Source organism: Herpailurus yagouaroundi, unplaced genomic scaffold (assembly GCF_014898765.1).
Source record: "Herpailurus yagouaroundi ecotype Mexico unplaced genomic scaffold, PumYag 208, whole genome shotgun sequence".
Lineage (NCBI taxonomy): Eukaryota > Metazoa > Chordata > Mammalia > Carnivora > Felidae > Herpailurus > Herpailurus yagouaroundi.
The window spans coordinates 9,569,386-9,586,590 of NW_024412439.1; the positions used below are offsets into that span (position 1 = coordinate 9,569,386).

Here is a 17,205-nt window from a genome sequence, read left to right on the forward strand (position 1 = left end):
CGGGCAGGGTAGACGTGGGCGTGGGGCTGGTTTCTGGGGTTTCTGTTTCTGTTTTGCTCATAGACCTGCATGAACCTTTCATTTCATGCTCATTTTTATTATACTTCGAGGCAGCTGTTTGAGTGCATAAACGATACAATTGCTACCGCATACACATTGCTTCTGACTTTACGCATAGCACTTCCAGCCCTGCACAGTAAAAGGTACGTCCCTACCTTTTCCAGTAGTGCCGTTTTGATACACAGTCCTGCAAGGGAATGCTGGGAACCAGTAGTGTCTCCCCGGTCTCTGAGCCACCTCTGCACCTGGGATTCCAGAAAGGGATTGTTTCTCTTCCTAAGCCACGAACTTCCGGAGAACAGATAATTACACCTTCCTCCCACGTGCTGGTCTCATCATTATACCTTCTGTTTGGAATTTATGTACATGTATAGTTGCCTGGCTTTTCTGTTGGAACTAGAGACCGTGGAACCATCCACAAGGCCCGACGGCGCAACTGAGACCAGGATGGAGTGAGGTGTTTGGTCGAATTTGCACCTGGAACCCAAAATTGAGCTCCAGACAGCTGAGCCTTGTGGTCTGAACCCTTGGCCCTGGTTTCAAATACAGCCTAGCCACGGCTGGAGGCCCTCCAAAAGCCCTGCCCGGAAAGAGTATCCCCAGCCTGGTGATCACGCAGTGAAATTGTCAAGTAGTGAAATCCCAAGATAGATTCATCTCGCACGGTTTCCCTTAGTGATTCTTGAAGCGTGTTAATGCTGAGACCTGCATGTCCAAAGTTTTTTGAAACTCAGTTCAAGGAGCATGCCCATCTTTTCCCAGGTCACGATCCGCACCATCAGCTCTGGGTCGCATCCGGTGAAGGAAGTGTGTGGGGAGCGCTGGGTGCTGGGGTGGGGGCCAGGCTGTACCCGAGCCAGAATGCACCCTCCACAGGAGAGTCCAGAGGAAGACACTGTCTGATGCAGTCCCCTTTGGCCTCGGGGAGTCCTGCCCGAGTCCAAGACATGGGGCGAGGGAGGCAGAAGTGGGAGGTAGTTTTGAGCTAACGGGCTGAAAGGTTAGTGCTTGATCTTTTGGACTTTGCCCCAGCATCGAGGGCCCTCTTGAAATTCCTCCCCCCCAACTCTTCTGGATTCTTGATCGCTTTAGAGAGTTCCAGACTGAGCTCTTTGAGAGCAGGGACCGTGCTGGTCCGCACACGGTCAGTAAGTTGTAGGGAGAGCGACTGAAAGGGGACGGGGCGGGTCTTCCCTCGCCGGCAGCACAGGTGATCTTCTTGTAGGACCCTGATCTTCACGGTGTGCAGACCAGGTGCGTTTCCGTGCCAGCAGCGCCCCGTACAGAGCCACCCCTAGGTGACCTCACACTGGCAGGGAGCGAGCTCGTTCACCTCCCCGTAGTTGGGTTAGTCGGCAGAACCAACGGTCAGGGTTCTCCATCTCTCCCTGTCTTTACAGGGCCTTCCGTCCGTGCACCGTGGCTAACTCTGGTCTCGGCAGCTGTGCGTGTTGTTTCTGCAGCAAAATGTCCTTCTCCCCGATAAGTGTTACGGGTTCCAACCCCAAGGAGGTTTTGAGTGAAAACGTGGGGCTTTAGTGTTTCCAGTGACTTCTCAGAAGAACGGATGCAGCATTTTCTAGGCTTCCAGGTGTCTCTGGCGTGCTAACGCGCAGCGCGTACCCTCATGGCAAGAGAACACATAGCTAGGGAGGACGTGCGCATCCAAGGGCCCCAGAGTGTTAGGGAAGCAGCACGGAGAATCCATGCAGGTTCTGGGGTTAAAGGGGAGAGGCTGGGGTAGAGACGGGCTTCCAGAAGCATCAGAGGAGGAGCAGAGTTCCCAGAGGCTGAATAGAGCGGTCATACGAGTTTCTGCTGTAATCCAGAGGACAGTTTTCTTCCAAATCTGCTTTGACAGTCTAGACCTTGTGAGATACACCAGCAACGAGCCAGCTATGGGGGACTGTAACCTCAAGTTCTAGGCAGCGTGTCTGGACTCCCAGGGGGCGGACGGCGGGCTGTGCGTCTGCCAAAGGGCGGTGCATGCTCCTCCCCCCGGCTGTGACCCCGGCTCTGTGCCTTCCGTGTCTTGACCACCGTGAGCGCCAGGTGGCCACTGACAGCTCTGGAAGGCTGGGCTCCACCAGAGAAAGCGTGAGAAGTGCAAGGAGCAAGTTCTAACTGTTGCTAGAGGACCTTCCCTCTACGCCCCCCTCCCCCCCCGTCCTGTCTTCATAGAAGCCTCGCTTCTATGGCTTGGACAGATTCACCCAGGGGAGGCTGGCCAGCACTGCGGAGGGCTTTGGGTCCGTCACAGGCCCGTGGGGGTATCCCTCCGTCTTCTCAGAGCCACCGAAATCTTCCTTCTTTCCTTGTCGTAACTGAGGGGGAACCAGGCCTCCGACCGAGAGGACGATGTTCTGGCTTCAGAAACGCTGAGTGGGTTTTGCTTTGGTCCAGGAAGTTCCGTGTAGACGCGAGCATCGTGACTGGTAGATGGTAGTTGTTTAACCTCCTCGTAACTTTTATCCACCAGTCCTAATCTCTGTGTTTAGTGCTGTTTTAGGACCTGTGGGTTGGGGCTGACGCAGTGCGTGTGCGGAGTTAAATCGTGGAGGGAGGTGTTTCGTTGTGCAGAATAGTCTTGTCCTGTTTTGTTTTGCTTTTACTTGAGTCTTTTTTTTTTTTTTTTAAGTTTACTTATTTGGAGAGAAAGAGAAAGTGCAAGCAGGGGAGGGGCAGGGAGAGAGGGAAAGAGAATTCCTAGCAGGCTCCAGACTGTCAGCACAGAGCCCAATGCGGGGCTCAAACCCACCAACCATGAGATCATGACCTGAGGGCGCCCCTTGTCTTGAGTCCTCACAAGAGCTGGGAGCTCTAGGAGAAGCTGCCTCCCTGCACTGTATCTGGACTCCCCAAGGTCACTTGGGGATGGTGACCCTTGGCTCTCCCAGGGTTATCGCGAGTGTCACGTGTGAGGGTCTGTGAGCCTGCATCTGGCCGCACCCATGTTGCTGCCGCTGTAATTACGAAACCTGGAAAATCAGTATATGTCTAGGTCCTCGGCAGTTACCTAACGCACGTCCCCTTTCTTCACCGTGCACCAGGGCCCAGCCGAGGGCAGGCGGACTGTGTGCCCAGCAAGCCCTTCAAGGTGAGAGGGGAGCAGGTGTGCGGGAGAGGCTGTAGACAGGAGGGGGTCCCCATCTGCCCAGACCACTCCAGGCCCTGCCGGGGCAGTGAGCCGCAGTCCCCTGGAGGAGGAAGACCCAAGGATCGCATGCTCCCTGTCCACCTGTGGACTTCTGGGATTTTTCTAAAAATTTCCAGACACTCTAGAACAATGAACAGATTGGTTCCACCACCCAGTAGCGGAACCAGCACTAATGTGTTGTTACCACGTAATGGAGATACGCAGAGACACCTTTCGATGTTGAAGATTGTTTCTGGGAATTCACGGCTGTTGGATATTTGTTTCCGAGTCTGCTCTTAACTGTCGGCAGCGTTTTAGTGCGCGTTAGAGTAGGATTGTCTTGATTTGTTCAAACGAGTGTTGGGAACGTGCCACATGCCTGGTACGGGCTGGGTCTCAGACACCTTTTGCAGGTACACCGGATACAGTTCTCATTTCATCGTCTGGCTACCGATGTGAACGTTAAAACAAGTTCCTCCCCCCTGTTTTGGTTCCTGCAAGTGCATTTCCAAAGAACCGACTCAAATACGGAAGTTAAATTTAGTAGCAGTAGTGGTTTGGCCCGCGCAGATGCGAGGGATGTGAGAATCTCATAGACCTCTTGTGTCCTGAGACCATCCCCTGGAAGAGCGGGTCAGGTATGCAGTCCTTACTTTTCAAAAAACTGTCGCTGGCAGTGTTAAGAGATCGATGATTACAAATTGCGTTTTTGTGCTCTCAGATTCTAAGTGTGCCCTCACGGACAGTGGGGCTGCGGGGCCCCCCTGACTTCTCACCGGCCACACACGTTTGTATGGACGAACAAACTGAACATTAGGGTAAAATAGTTCGAGGTCCTTTCAGGCTCGTGGACGACCAGATACTGTGAGACGCCCACCAGCGAGCGGCCCCACGCTCTCCCGACACCGCGGACCGAGGCCAGTGGCGGGGATCAGCGGCCATAACGGGCCTCGTTTCAAGCTGCTGAGAAGCTCGTGTGTGCTTTTTCTGCCTTTCTCTGGTGCCTGCCTTTACTGTTTTCAGCGAGAACATAGTCTTTTTAAATAGAGGTCTTTCTAGGCCTTGATTTGGGAGTGAAACCCTGTGTTACTAGTGTGGCCCGGATCATTGAATGAAGTTCCCCAAGTGTCTCTTGTCCCCTCGAGATCATTTTGCTCAGTTAAAACCTGACTCTCAGTTTAAGTTTTTGAATTAAAAGACAGACAAACCGAAAAGTCCAAAGCATCAACATTTTAAAAATTCTGAACGTTTAGCTTTGGGTTACCTTTACTAATACCAGATTTGAAAACTCAGGTTCATGAAAATGATGTTGTTTGTTTTTAGTTTAAAAAGCAGCCCCCACTCAGGACTGCGTGCTTAGACACCAGCATGACATCGTGTTGAACAGCTGCCTTTACAGGTCAAAGAATTGGCGGGACCGGTGCGGCCGAATCCCCGCAAAGTATTGCTCACACTTGGCTCGCCACCTCTTTCGTTGTGGGCGTGACCCGTCCTTGCGGGTAACTGTATCACTGAGGGGGTGTTTGCTACATAGTTTATTACACAGTTGCCAGGCACCGTTTTCAGGCCATCACGGGTCGGAGTGGGGGGGGAGCAGAGGAAATCGTCTGAGCTGGTGGTCACCGGGTCCAGAGACACCAGGCAGTGGCTCTGAGGGTCCTGCACGTGTGCCAGATGCTGGGGAGATGTGCCCAGGGGCGCTCTGCACCCTGGGAAGAGACCCAGAATAGAGGTAACATTGTCCCAGGATCTGGCCTAGACGATCTGAAGCCTATAGGAGGGGTTGGCCCACCGAGTGTGGAGGCAGGATGGACACCGGGACCTAAGAAGAGGGAGTTAGGTGAAGAAGTGAGGACTTACTTTTTTTAACGTTTTATTTGTTTCTGAGAGAGAGCCAGAGTACGAGCAGGTGGGACCGAGAGAGGGGAACAGGGGATCTGAAGCAGGCCCCAGGTTCCGAGCTGACAGCACAGCGCCCTATACGAGGCTTGTGAGGCTTGAACTCACAAGATCATGACCTGAGCCCAAGTCGGACGCTTAACCGAATGAGCCACCCCGACGCCCCAGGAGTGAGGATTTTAAACGCCAAGAGGTGTTTGCCAGGATGGCTGGAAGAGGGCCGGTTTTCCGGGCAGACAGGAAAGGGCAGGGACCCGAGGGCCTCGTGTCTCCGACGAGGTGCGCCTGTTCTGTAGTTGGAGCCTCAGCGGGGGGGAGGGCCAGGGGCCCCTTCATTGAGCGCTGGAATGTTCTCCAGGCACCTCCTGCTTCTCTGAGGTCGGTCACATCTACAGGGGAGGCAGCCGAGACTTGCAGCAGTCAGGGGAGTGGACTCCGTCCGGGCCACACAGCTCGCGAGTGGCAGGAGTTTCCGACTTGGGCCAGAGTTCTGCGTCACCGGCTATACTCCTGGGCTGAGGGATCTGGACCACGGACTACAAGCTGCAGGAGAAATGGAACAGTCTGAAGTATAGGAACAAGGAACTTGTTGAGTAGGGTCTTTCAGAAACACCCATTAACCCCCACCCTGGGACCACAGGCCAGTGCAGGAGGAACACTGGGGGTGGGGGGTGGGTGGCAGAGGGAGGCCACAACCGGCAGGAGGTTACTGCAGAATCCAGGTGAGCCGCGGGTGCCCAAACTGAGCCACGGAGTGGGGGGACACGTGGAAGACATGTCCACATTTGGCTTGACCGGTTTTGGTGAGTGGCTGGTGTGAGGACAGTCGAGGTGACTCACGGTCTCTGGCCTCGGTGGCTGGCGGTCCCTTCTGCACGGGAGGCACAGGAGGAGGGATGGGGGTAGATGGAGGGCGTGGCCAAGAACCTGCTCCACTGTGGGATTTTGATCCCTCCCACTTCTGGCTTCTTCTCATCTTCCTGTCTGGTTCTTCCTCTCTCCCCATCTTGGCCCCAGGCCCTCGTCCTGGGCATTCGCCCTGGGGTGGCCCGTCCGGTCCCGTAACCGCTGCTGTGTCCCTCTGTCTAGCGCAGACCGCCATGGCCGGGTGTCCGCTGGCATCTCGTCTCGGGTGCCCCAGGGTTACGGGGTTCGGAGCCTGTGCCCCCACTCACAAAAACCTCTTCTCCCCATCCTCCAGGGGCACTGTCAGCCCCTTGGCTGCTCAAGCCAAAGTCCCAGGACTTGTTCTTCCGGTCTCTCTGCTGTACTTTCCGCATCGGCTTGATGGTTAGAGCAAGTCAGTTCTGCCACCGGAACGTCTTGAGTCTCCCTTCTCGCTCCCTCCCCTCTGTAATCGCTGGTTCAGCTGCCATCATCCCGCTCGGGACCTGGACGGGCACCGCGTCACCTCTGGTGACCCCTCCCCAGCCCCTTCTGTGTGCGGCCACCGGCGGGGGGCGCCCCAAGTCTCTCTGCCCGTGATGCTTCCTTGACGAGCTTCTTTCGCACCTGCTGCCCCTGGGCCCTCACACATGCTGTTCCCACCGCCTGGAACCGTCTGCTCTCCACTGGCTCATTCTTACCCTCCGGGCACGAAATAGAATTGCTTCTGAGAGATCTCTAACCACCCGCCTCCCTTATAGCACCTTGCTCTTTCTTTTCAATGCTTTTCTCCCTGGTGGTAACTGTAAACGTACTTCACCTTTGCTTCATCTAGTCGTTAACCTATGCGTCAAGCCTGCGACAGGCCAGACTTCTGCTAGGTATGAGGGATGCGGCGTTAACAAGAGCGTGTGGCAGGCAGAGGCACCTCCGTGACTGTGGAGTGGAGAGGAGTGGCACACGTTTGGTGACTGGTGCCGGGTAGTCAGGCAAAGCTAGCTCAAGTCGCAAGGGGGGTCGCCCGGGACGAGAGCGTGCCTTGAGAAAAGCAGGTGGAGCAGCGCGTGCCTCCGTTCGTAGACCGCCTTGCTCTGAAAGGGCGTCCGAGGTGAGCGGAGTGTGGGCCCCAGTGGCGCCGTGGCACTCGGGACGAGAAAAGAAGTCAGCGGGACCGGAGTAGCCGTAGAGGTAGGTGGAGGCCCGGAGGAGGCGGTGTGCAGAGAAGCCGGGGTGCAGAGGGCCGTCAGAGGCCGCCGTGATGGCCCCCGGCAGATGGACTGAGGTCAAGGGCGGGTAGACGCTGCTGCGGTTGGCCCGTCGTTGCCTGAGCAGCGTCGGGCAGGGGGAGGCGGGTGGGCCGGAAGCCAGCCCGCTGCCCAGGGAGCGGGCGGTCGGTGGACAGCACGACGTGAGGGTGGCCGGCGTGAACTACTCTAGAAAGAAGCGTGGCTCTGAGGAGACAGGTGGGTGGACACGACGGGGTCAGAGGAAGTTCACGGTTCCGTGGCGCGTGCCGGGCTGGGGCTGGGCACCGTGTTCCGCTGGAACAAGTGAGGAGGGACAGCTTGGAGGCACAGGAAAGAGAGGGGGCGGTGGACAGACTTTGGGGCACGGGCGGGCGTGGCTTTGACCCCAGCCTCCGAGTGTGGTGGCTCTGCTTCGAAGACATCGTAGGGCAGTGCGCACGTGGGCTGCAGGTGAATCGGGTTTTGTCCGGCCTTCACCAGCTGCGGTTGAAGGCCTGCGTGGTAGGAACCTTACCTCCCGGGTCACGGTGTCCTGGCCGTAAAAGCCGCACTGGACGCGGGGCCTCGAGTGGGGTCTTGCTCACAAAGCCCCCTCCCTGAGCACCAGGTCTGGGGAGCAACCAGCAGGAGTGGAGGGGCCGTCAGGAATGAAAGGGCATGCCGGGGGGGCTCGGTGGGTGTTGTCCAGGCTCTTAAGACATTCCAGAAACACGTCTGACTTACTTAACAGTCGCTTTAAACGAGAGCACTTCATGTGCCGGAAGTTCTAGCAGCCACGCTGGGCTTGGAAGGGTCAGGTCCGCGTGGGTGCCGGGACCTGTCGGCTGCAGCCGCCAGAGCAAACCTTCTGGAAGTTTCACCATCGCTGCCCTCAGCTGAGGCTCTGCTTCTTATCCGGCTGCTTCCCGCCCAGCCTTCTCCTCCCTTTTCAAAAGCACGCTCGTGCCTGGAGGACAGAGCTGGAGCTCGCTCTCTCCTGACCCCCCCCCGGGTTGACGTAACCCAGCCAACCACTTCAGTGATTTTGACTGAGAAGCGGGACTCTGGTCCCCGACCCTGGGCGCCACCGTCACCGACGTGCTCTGAGCCCGGGTACATCTTCATAAGCCGCTTCCCAGTAGACACGTCACAGCATCAGCTTGTGTATCAATAATGCCAGCAGCGATCTCGCATTTCCCAAGCGATGGCGGGTGTGACAGGCAAGATGTCCCACAGACCGCGCATTCCTGACGCCAGCGCAGCGGGAGGCATCTGCTGGGATGTGGTACGGGGCTGTCCGAGCACTGAGTTCCCTGCCATGGGAGTGTGTGGCTGTTAGTTCCACGGCTTGCGCGGTGTCCAAATACGCTGACTGCCTCACCTCTCTGGCATCTCCTCATCTGTCCCCACAAAGCTTGTGCTGCTGCACTATCACTGTGTCTTCTCTCGCCCCGCGAAAGAGGTCGCCGGGCTCATTTTCCTCTTCTTTTTTCTCTTCACCAGTGGACCGCATTGTGGGTCTGGATCAAGTTACTGGCATGACGGAGACCGCTTTTGGCTCTGCCTACAAAACCAAGAAGGGCATGTTCCGTACCGTGGGGCAGCTCTACAAGGAGTCCCTCACCAAGCTGATGGCGACGCTCCGAAACACCAACCCCAACTTTGTCCGCTGCATCATCCCGAACCACGAGAAGCGGGTGCGTGTTAAGCGGAAGGTGGGCCGGGGTTCAGGATAGCCCTGGGTCAGGTTGCGGAGACGGAAGGGTGAACGTCTCGTTTGCTTGATTAGGCTGGAAAACTGGATCCGCATCTGGTGCTGGACCAGCTTCGCTGCAACGGAGTCCTGGAGGGAATCCGGATCTGCCGCCAGGGCTTCCCCAACCGGATAGTTTTCCAGGAATTCAGACAGAGGTACGGCAATCCCTTTTTCCCAGGACGTATCACGGCGCATCTTGATGCGCTTTGGAACAGTGGTAGCACAAAAAACGTGTCCCGGTCTCTTGTGTAGTTCCACTTTTATTTTCCTACAGGAAAGGGATAATCCATCGTTACCTTTACTGTTGCCCAAGAATGTTGAGTGCCTTCTCTGTAGCGCTGACGTGCCGGCAGGTGCCATGGGTGCTCGGAAGGCTAGTTCCTGGCCGTGCGAGAGAAATAGCTGAGGCTGGGGATTGACCTTGCACTTGTACACGTAGCTCTGCCCGAGACGTACACATCATTCCTTTTTAACTGGGTGTTTAAAATATACGAGTAAGGAGCGCCTCGGTGGCTCAGTGACTTGAGCGTCTGACATTAACTCAGGCCACGATCTCATGGTTCATGGGTTCAAGCCCTGCGTCGGGCTCCATGCTGACAGCTCAGACCCCGGAGCCTGCTTCGGAGTCTGTGTCTCCCTCTCTCTCTGCCCCTCCCCTGCTCACACTCTGTCTCTCTCTCAGAAATAAACATTCAAAAAAATATATAGAATAAAAAAATAAACAAACGAGTAACGTATGTTCCTTTTAGGAAAACTTGAAAATACAAGAGAACTAAAAAGGTAAATAAAAATCACCCAGGAGTGACTCTTGAAAACATTTTGGGATATTTCCATCTTCTTTCGATGACTACATCTGCATAGGTGTGTTTATGTGTAGACGTATGTGTATTTTTTCCACCAGGTACGCACGTGTAGACTTACAGTCTTTTTATCGGTAATACAGGGTAGGGAATAGGATAGATTAGAAAAAGATTACAAGCAACAAAAGGCAGGAGATAACAGAAGTGGATGCCGTCGAAACGAATGAAAACGAGAGAAATAGTTAAATTGTGGGCTTAGGTCATTGGTTTTTTCCTTTTTCTGCCGGAAGTCAGAGTTTCGATTGCGGCAGCCTTGGCTGTTCCATAACCAACAAGTCTGCAGGTCAAAGAAGGGCACTTTCTGCTGCCATTGCAGATGGAATCCAGCTGAGAAACGATTCTAGCCTTTATGGGTTTGGGGGAGACCTTTCTGTGGCCCCAGCTGTCTGATGAATACTGGGTAGAACTTCACTTCCTGTTGATAGAAGAAAGCGCCATAACTGGCATCCAGAATACAAAGCTGACGGAGACAGCCAGGATTCGTCCTTTGGTACAAGCAACGTCTTTTTGGTAAAATTCACTTTTATTGAGGTACATAATCTGCATAAAGTGCACAGATCTTGAAGGTACAGCCCAGTGAACGTATGTCCCCCCTCAGACCAGTGCTGTGTTGAACGTCACCCTGGTCCTCGCGAAGCAGAGCCCTCTGGGTATTCCTCTTGCAACCTTTTCTGTTGCATAATAAATGCCTACAAGTCACCCGCAGGGAGCCAGAGTCGTCTTGTGTTTTAGGCCTGAGAACACATTGGGGGGGCAGGGGGCATGAAAAAAGACTTTTTCAAACACTATGCTTTTACTTTTCTCTGGCACAGCTGCTTCAACCTAGTGTTTGTCCTTGGAGGATTAACCTCGTGTTCAGTTTGCCTCCTGTTTCAAGAAACAGAAGGTAGATGTGCAGAAAATCTCAGATTACCCCCTGGTCGTTTCTTTATTGTTACTTTGACACGATTCTTGCCTCTTAGAGAAACGGAACTCAAAGTTTCCTTTTCTTTTTTTTAGTATTTGTTTATCTTGAGAGAGAGAGAGAGAGAGAGAGAGAGAAAGAGTGAGAGAGAGAAAGAGTGCGAGTGGGGTGGGATGGGTGGGCAGAGAAAGAAGGAGACACAGAATCCGAAGCAGGCTTCAGGCTCTGAGCTGTCAGCACAGAGCTCGACACGGGGGCTTGAACCCACGAACCGCAAGATCATGACCTGAGCGGAAGGCGGAAGCTCAACCGACTGAGCCACCCAGGCGCCCCGGAACTCACAGTTCGTAGGCAGACATGTCCATTGATGTTAACAGGAGATCTTTGGGCTGCTTTTCTTACAGATACGAGATCCTGACTCCAAATGCTATTCCCAAGGGTTTCATGGACGGCAAACAGGCTTGTGAGCGAATGGTAAGCTTCCCTCGACCTCTCTGGTTTGCAGACTATCGATACGGTGTGTCCCGTAACAGGCTGTAAACGGACTCTTCCCTCTTTCAGATCAGGGCTTTAGAATTGGATCCAAACTTGTACAGAATCGGACAGAGCAAGATATTTTTCAGAGCTGGCGTTTTGGCGCACTTAGAGGAAGAAAGAGATTTAAAAATTACCGACATCATCATCTTCTTCCAGGCCGTTTGCAGAGGTTACCTGGCCAGAAAGTAAGTGGATAATCGCGAATCCGACACTCGCAGAGCATGGGCGGGTGCCGAGCGCTGTTCTGTGCTGTAGATGCAAGGGCACCTTGGCCGTGAGGAAACGGGCCAAGACAGAAGATAAAGGGCTTGGGGGTCTTGCTTCAGCGTGGGTTTCTCCGAGGCTCTGAGATCCACAGGATGGGGAAGGTGCTGGCCCTGGTCAGGGGGGCTGGGAGAACAGCTTTCCAGTAGGAGCAGCACAGAAGCAGTTCTAGAAGGCGTGCCTGGAGCCTGGCAAGTGAAGGAAGCAGGGTAGGAGAAGCAGGAAGGACGCTGAGGGGTGAGCTGAAGACCCTGGGTCTTGAGGGTCACCCGGCTAGCACAACAGGACAGGCTGGGGCCAGAGAGCAATCGGGAGCGCCGTGGTGGGAGACCCTGGAGTGGAAGACGGCCGTCCCCGGCCCGCGGTGGTGACAGAGACAGACCGGTTGCCGGATCCGAATCCGGTTGCTTAGCACTGGAGTGGAGCCAGACGCAGTGATGGTGTTTCCTTCACCTCCTCCCGTAGGAGCCCGGGGCCCCGGAGGGGAGGGTGGGCCTGCTCCGGAGGCTTCGGTCCGCAGCCCGACGCTCCCCGTCGGCCTGGCAGGAGGGCAGCGACGGGCAGCGTGCCGCCCGACGCTGTCCTGAGGGATTTCAGCCCAGTGAGGAGGAGGCGGGATCTGTGGGTCTTTCTTGGCCCACACGTGACAGAGTCTCGAGTAGAAGAGGCGGCTCGGAAAGCCCGAGAATGCGTGACGTCCTCAACGATTCACACCCAGGCAACGGTGTGCAAGGACAGAAGGCTTGGTTTTTCCGTGTCCTTGCTTGCAGCGTGTCACCGGTCCGCAAACACCGCTGTCACCGTAGCTGCCACAGAACAGGAGCGGACACAGGCGGGTGCCTTCCTAATGGCTGCCAGAAACCTACAGCTGTCAGGAACGCGGGACGTTAACTATATAAATTGTGCAAGCACGTGCCGCTTCCTCCCTGAACTCTGAACCCTGCAAAATTATCACCAAGATCCATAATCAGAAACAAAGATCTTTTTTTTTTTTTTATAATGTTTATTCAGTTTTTGAAAGAGACCGAGCACAAGTGGGGGAGTGGCAGAGAGAGGGAGAGAGGGAGAGAGACATAGAATCCGAAGCAAGTTCCAGGCTCCGAGCTGTCAGCACAGAGCCCGACACGGGGCTGGAACCCACAAATCGTGAGATCGTGACCTGGGCCGAAGTCAGACGCTTAACCAGCTGAGCCACCCAGGCACCCGAGATCTCCTCTTAAAGACTAACAGCTAACACGAGCGTGTGACCGCTACATAAGGCACTGTGCCTGTCATTTGCAGCTCCAAAATTAGGCCTTCGAAAGAGCCACACTAGAATTCGGAAAGAGGCAGAGCAGTGAGTACAGGTCAGACACAGAGACGTGGACAGAAGCCCGTAAGCTGGCAGCCGGAGCACCCTAGAGGCCACTGGCACCGGTGGACAAAGAGGGAGGAAACAGGGCTGTGGCACGTCGGCCTCCTGACACCGGAACACCAGATGACATACTTCAGATGCGGGTCCCGGAGCCCCCGGCAGAGAGCGCGGTGCGCCCGGCAGACAGGTTCAGCTGAAGGCAGTGGCGGGTGGGGTGGGTGGGGGGAGCCAGCTGCCTCGTTCAGACAGAGCGGCCGGCGTGTTCTTGACTCATCTTCTCTCAGAGGCCACGGGGACATCAGGGCGACGGTCCTCAGTAAGGAGGTTGAGGGATTTTTACGGCAGCCTTGAAGGAGCCTGCAAGAATGGGAAGGCAGATGCTGTTATACGGTGCTAAAAACTGCATTTGAAACTGTTGTTTTTGTAGCAGAAACTATTAAAATTAAGGCTTGGCCGAACTGGCTCAGCTGGTGGGAATAAGAAGGAAGAAGATTTGGTAGGAGCGACACTCAGGGCAGGTATACAGCCACAGCCGGAGGACATTTAAGTGGCGAGTTGGCGACACGGAAGTTCTGGGGTCCTGCGAGGGAATGGGACCCGCAGGGCAGCAGAACGGGGAAGAGGAGCCGTCCGTGCTCCTGAACCGCGACCGTCTAGTCTTGAGGCCGTCCTGCGTGAATCCAGTGGATACTGGTCGTTGCTGGAGCGAACGCATAATTCTAGACTTTTCTTCCTGTCTTTTCCGTTCGCTTCAAGTGCATCTCTTGCCCCGGAGAACCCTGTAGCCGGTCTTACAAAGAGTTATGGAAAGGATGCCGGAGGAATGATCACAGATCTAGGGGCGCCCGATGGTTCTTTTGTTCACCCGGCACATATTTTGAGGGGCCCTGAGTACGTGTCTCCCTGGGTTGGATGCTGGAGCACAGGAGTAACTGGGCCGTGCTCTCTGCTTCCGAGGAGCCGAGCCTGGTTGGGAAGGGGGCTGCGTTTGTGGACGGGGTGCAGCCAGCCTGGGGCTGCGACAAGGTGAAGGAGGCCACGAGGTCACCCTGGTGACCTAGTTTTCCGTAGTGGGTGGTCCGTAGGGGCGTGCAGCAGACAAAGCCATACAGACCTGCCTGAGGGAGAGGCTCAGAGCCCAGGAAGCCCTTCGACAGTTCAGGAGGTGATGGGGGCGGAGCCAGAGTGCTGGGCCACAGGGGGCGCAGGGTAGGGCCTGGGGAGCCTGTGGGTCCTGAAAGTGTCATTGTCAGTAGAAAGATAAGTCACCTACTAGGAGGAGGGGCAGCACAGTGACCTGGGTTGGGGTTTGTTTAGGCCGGGGGGGGGGGGGTTGGGGCTTCAGAAAGGGGGCTCCGATCCTGAAGGCGAGGGAGAAACTGAACATACTGCAAAGGATGACCAGTAAGTGGGTCTGGGATCATCGGCCACTGAAGGCAGCACAGGGTAGTGGGAAAGCCCAGACTTGGTAACGAGGAGACTGGGGCTCGAGAGGTGTCTGCGTGTCCTGGAGGGACGTGGCCTGGCCGATGAACGTCTGTCTGTCTGTGAACAAGAGGCATCAGCTCGACCGTCTGCGGGTCCTTCCGGCTCCGGGATGCTGCAGGGCGGAGGAAGGGCGGGCAAGATGAGGCTGGAAGGGGACGATGCCGTGTCCGTGCCAGGTTGGAAGAGGAAGTAGTTAGCGATCGGGTGCACCAGCCAGGGGAGCGTGAGAAACCCGGGGAGGAGGGGGTTTCTTCGTGCCCGGGAACGTGCGGACACGGGCACACGGTGGAGGACGAGGCACGCTTGGGGCAGCGTCTGCGAAGAAAGCGGCCGGGCCGCCATCAGGACGCGTTTTCTCTGCGCACTAACCGTCCTCCCGGTTGTCCAGGGCCTTCGCCAAGAAGCAGCAGCAGCTGAGCGCCCTGAAGGTCCTGCAGCGGAACTGCGCCGCCTACCTGAAGCTCCGTCACTGGCAGTGGTGGCGCGTCTTCACCAAGGTGGGCTTCTTCGCGGTGTGGGGGGAGGGGGAGCCTGGAAGGTCACGGGGGGAGGGGAAGCCTGGACGAGGCTGCGGTCCCCGCCCGGGCACAGGGTGATGTGCGATTTGATCCCGTCACAGGTGAAGCCGCTCCTCCAAGTGACCCGCCAGGAGGAGGAGCTTCAGGCCAAGGACGAGGAGCTGCTGAAGGTGAAGGAGAAGCAGACGAAGGTGGAGGGCGAGCTGGAGGAGATGGAACGCAAGCACCAGCAGGTGGGCCCGGGTGCCGCTCACGGGGACCCACCTGCCAGCGGCCGCACCCGCCACAGTTGGGTTCACGTAAACCGCAGTCCGCCTCCCCTCACGCGGTTTTGCCTCGGCCCTTCTTGGACACGTAGGTGTCCCATTTGCCGCCAGGCACGTGTTCCTGACACCTGCTGCCCGTGGGACTCCCACCGTGTCCCCTGCCTGGGATGGCTCCCGAGGGCCCCGAAAGTAAAGACGAGACCACGCCGGGCCACCCGAGTCCTGCATCAGTGTCCTTCGCCGGTGGGGATGCTTCACAGACCAGGCAGGGGCTCGGGAAGCGTGTGTAGACGACCGGGTTCAGGGCCTGAGAGACTAAGGATGAAGGCCAGGGGTATCCCTTGATCCCAGACGGCCGTAGCTGGCCCCCTGAAGACACTCGAATAAGATTTTCCCTCCGCCTCTGTCAGTTACCTTAATGGAAGAACAGGAGCTCCTAAAGTCGGGTGAACTTAGTGTTGTTCAGGATGACCTGAGACGACAGAAACCAGCGGAAACGTTCTCTAGCTCACTTTGCCGTAAAGAATATTGGAAAGTTTTGCCAGCGACGTTACAGATATCTAAGCCTCCATTTCTACGGTGATGAGCACGGCCGCTGAAATCCGAGTGACCGTCTGCGGTGGGGGGAGGCGGGGGGCAGCGACCGCACTGACGCTCGGTTGTGGTTGCAGCTTCTGGAGGAGAAGAACATCCTGGCGGAGCAGCTGCAGGCGGAGACAGAGCTCTTTGCGGAAGCGGAAGAGATGAGGGCGAGGCTCGCCGCTAAGAAGCAGGAGCTGGAGGAGATCCTCCACGACCTGGAATCCAGGGTTGAAGAAGAAGAAGAAAGAAACCAAATCCTCCAGAACGAAAAGAAGAAGATGCAAGCACACATTCAGGTACGTAGGACGGTCTGTGTCCAGAACCGGGTTGGGTTTTCCGAGCGGCCCTGCCGAAGAAACAAATGGAAGCTGTGGGTTTGCGTTGTGTCCCCTGAGGGGCGACAGGAGTCCACGTTCCAGGTCCTGCCCTTCAAAGATGGCCGGCGATGGGAGCGCCCGGTGGCTCAGTCGGTTAAGTGTCCGACTCTTGGTCTCAGCTCAGGTTGTGATCTCACAGTTTGTGAGTTCGAGCCCTCCATCGGGCTCTGCACTGACAGTATGGAGCCTGCTTGGGATTCTCTCTCTGCTGCTCCCCTGCTCGCTCGCACGTAGCGCGTTCCCTCTCTCTCTCTCTCAAAATAAATAAACTTAAAAAAATTAAGACGTCCAGCACTAAAAGCACACACATAACAGACTGTCTTCGAGCGTCTTCCAGCGTGCAGAGTGATTCAGAGTAGGAGCATCGCAGGGCCTGAACACTTTGTAGGGAACCCCGTTTGTCCTTTGTGTTGTCACTAGTGATGGCACTGCTCGCTCCGTTCACTAGATAGGCCTGTGTTCGGGAGTTTGGTTCATAAGAAGGGCTCAGCTCCAACACAGGAGGCGGCCAGGAATCAGAATAAAACACTTAGTGCTTCCCAGGAGTTACCATGTTACGGAGACACAGGCTGTCCTCCCGCGTAGTGCAAATACACGGTTCAGACAGTGCTAACTCTGCCCACGGCCTAGGACACTCCCTTCTCTTTTTCTCCTTGTCTCCCACACCCAGCCTCCCGAATATGTTCTTGAGTGTCATGGTGTCTGTGTCTCAGCCACCATTGCTTCGTGGGTCCAGCACCAGACTTTTGTCCAGGTCTCTTCTTGAATTTTCTCTCCCCTGATAGCTTACCTTGGCAAAGCTCAGACAATTCAGACGATTCTCAAAACCGCAGAAGATCTCACGTTATTTTCTTGGCAAAGACCGCGTGCAGTAACTCATCTGGACACTTTCCATCCTTCAAGGCACTCGGCTTCCCGGTGCCTCCTGATAGGTTAGCAGAAGATCACGAGACCTGTAAAAAGTGCGCTCTCATTCAGCAAGTCCAGTTCTGGGACTTTATTCTAAGTGTAAATCGATGCAAGCCAGCTGGTTATGTACCAGTCAGGAGTGTTAGGCCACGGCAGTTCCGTGCAGTTACAGGTAAAAAGAGGT

At 55.8% G+C, this 17,205-nt stretch overlaps 2 protein-coding genes across 10 annotated transcripts in view; one reads left to right on the plus strand and one right to left on the minus strand.

The window, feature by feature from the left end:
- MYH10 (myosin heavy chain 10) overlaps positions 1-17,205 on the plus strand; it is a 125,291-nt gene that overhangs the window by 76,093 nt on the left and 31,993 nt on the right. For all 6 annotated transcript variants that reach the window (XM_040453226.1, XM_040453227.1, XM_040453228.1 and 3 more), the window contains 7 exons: positions 8,710-8,903; positions 8,996-9,117; positions 11,131-11,200; positions 11,288-11,448; positions 14,758-14,866; positions 14,989-15,120; positions 15,825-16,031. In XM_040453226.1, coding sequence (XP_040309160.1) covers positions 8,710-8,903; positions 8,996-9,117; positions 11,131-11,200; positions 11,288-11,448; positions 14,758-14,866; positions 14,989-15,120; positions 15,825-16,031 — 995 coding nt within the window. The remainder of the gene's footprint in view (positions 1-8,709; positions 8,904-8,995; positions 9,118-11,130; positions 11,201-11,287; positions 11,449-14,757; positions 14,867-14,988; positions 15,121-15,824; positions 16,032-17,205) is intronic.
- NDEL1 (nudE neurodevelopment protein 1 like 1) overlaps positions 12,690-17,205 on the minus strand; it is a 98,073-nt gene continuing 93,557 nt past the window's right edge. For 3 of the 4 annotated variants that reach the window (XM_040453235.1, XM_040453236.1, XM_040453234.1), the window contains one exon: positions 12,690-13,238. In XM_040453235.1, coding sequence (XP_040309169.1) covers positions 12,875-13,238 — 364 coding nt within the window. In that variant the 3' untranslated portion in view covers positions 12,690-12,874. The remainder of the gene's footprint in view (positions 13,239-17,205) is intronic. The other variant, XM_040453232.1, reaches the window with a different exon arrangement.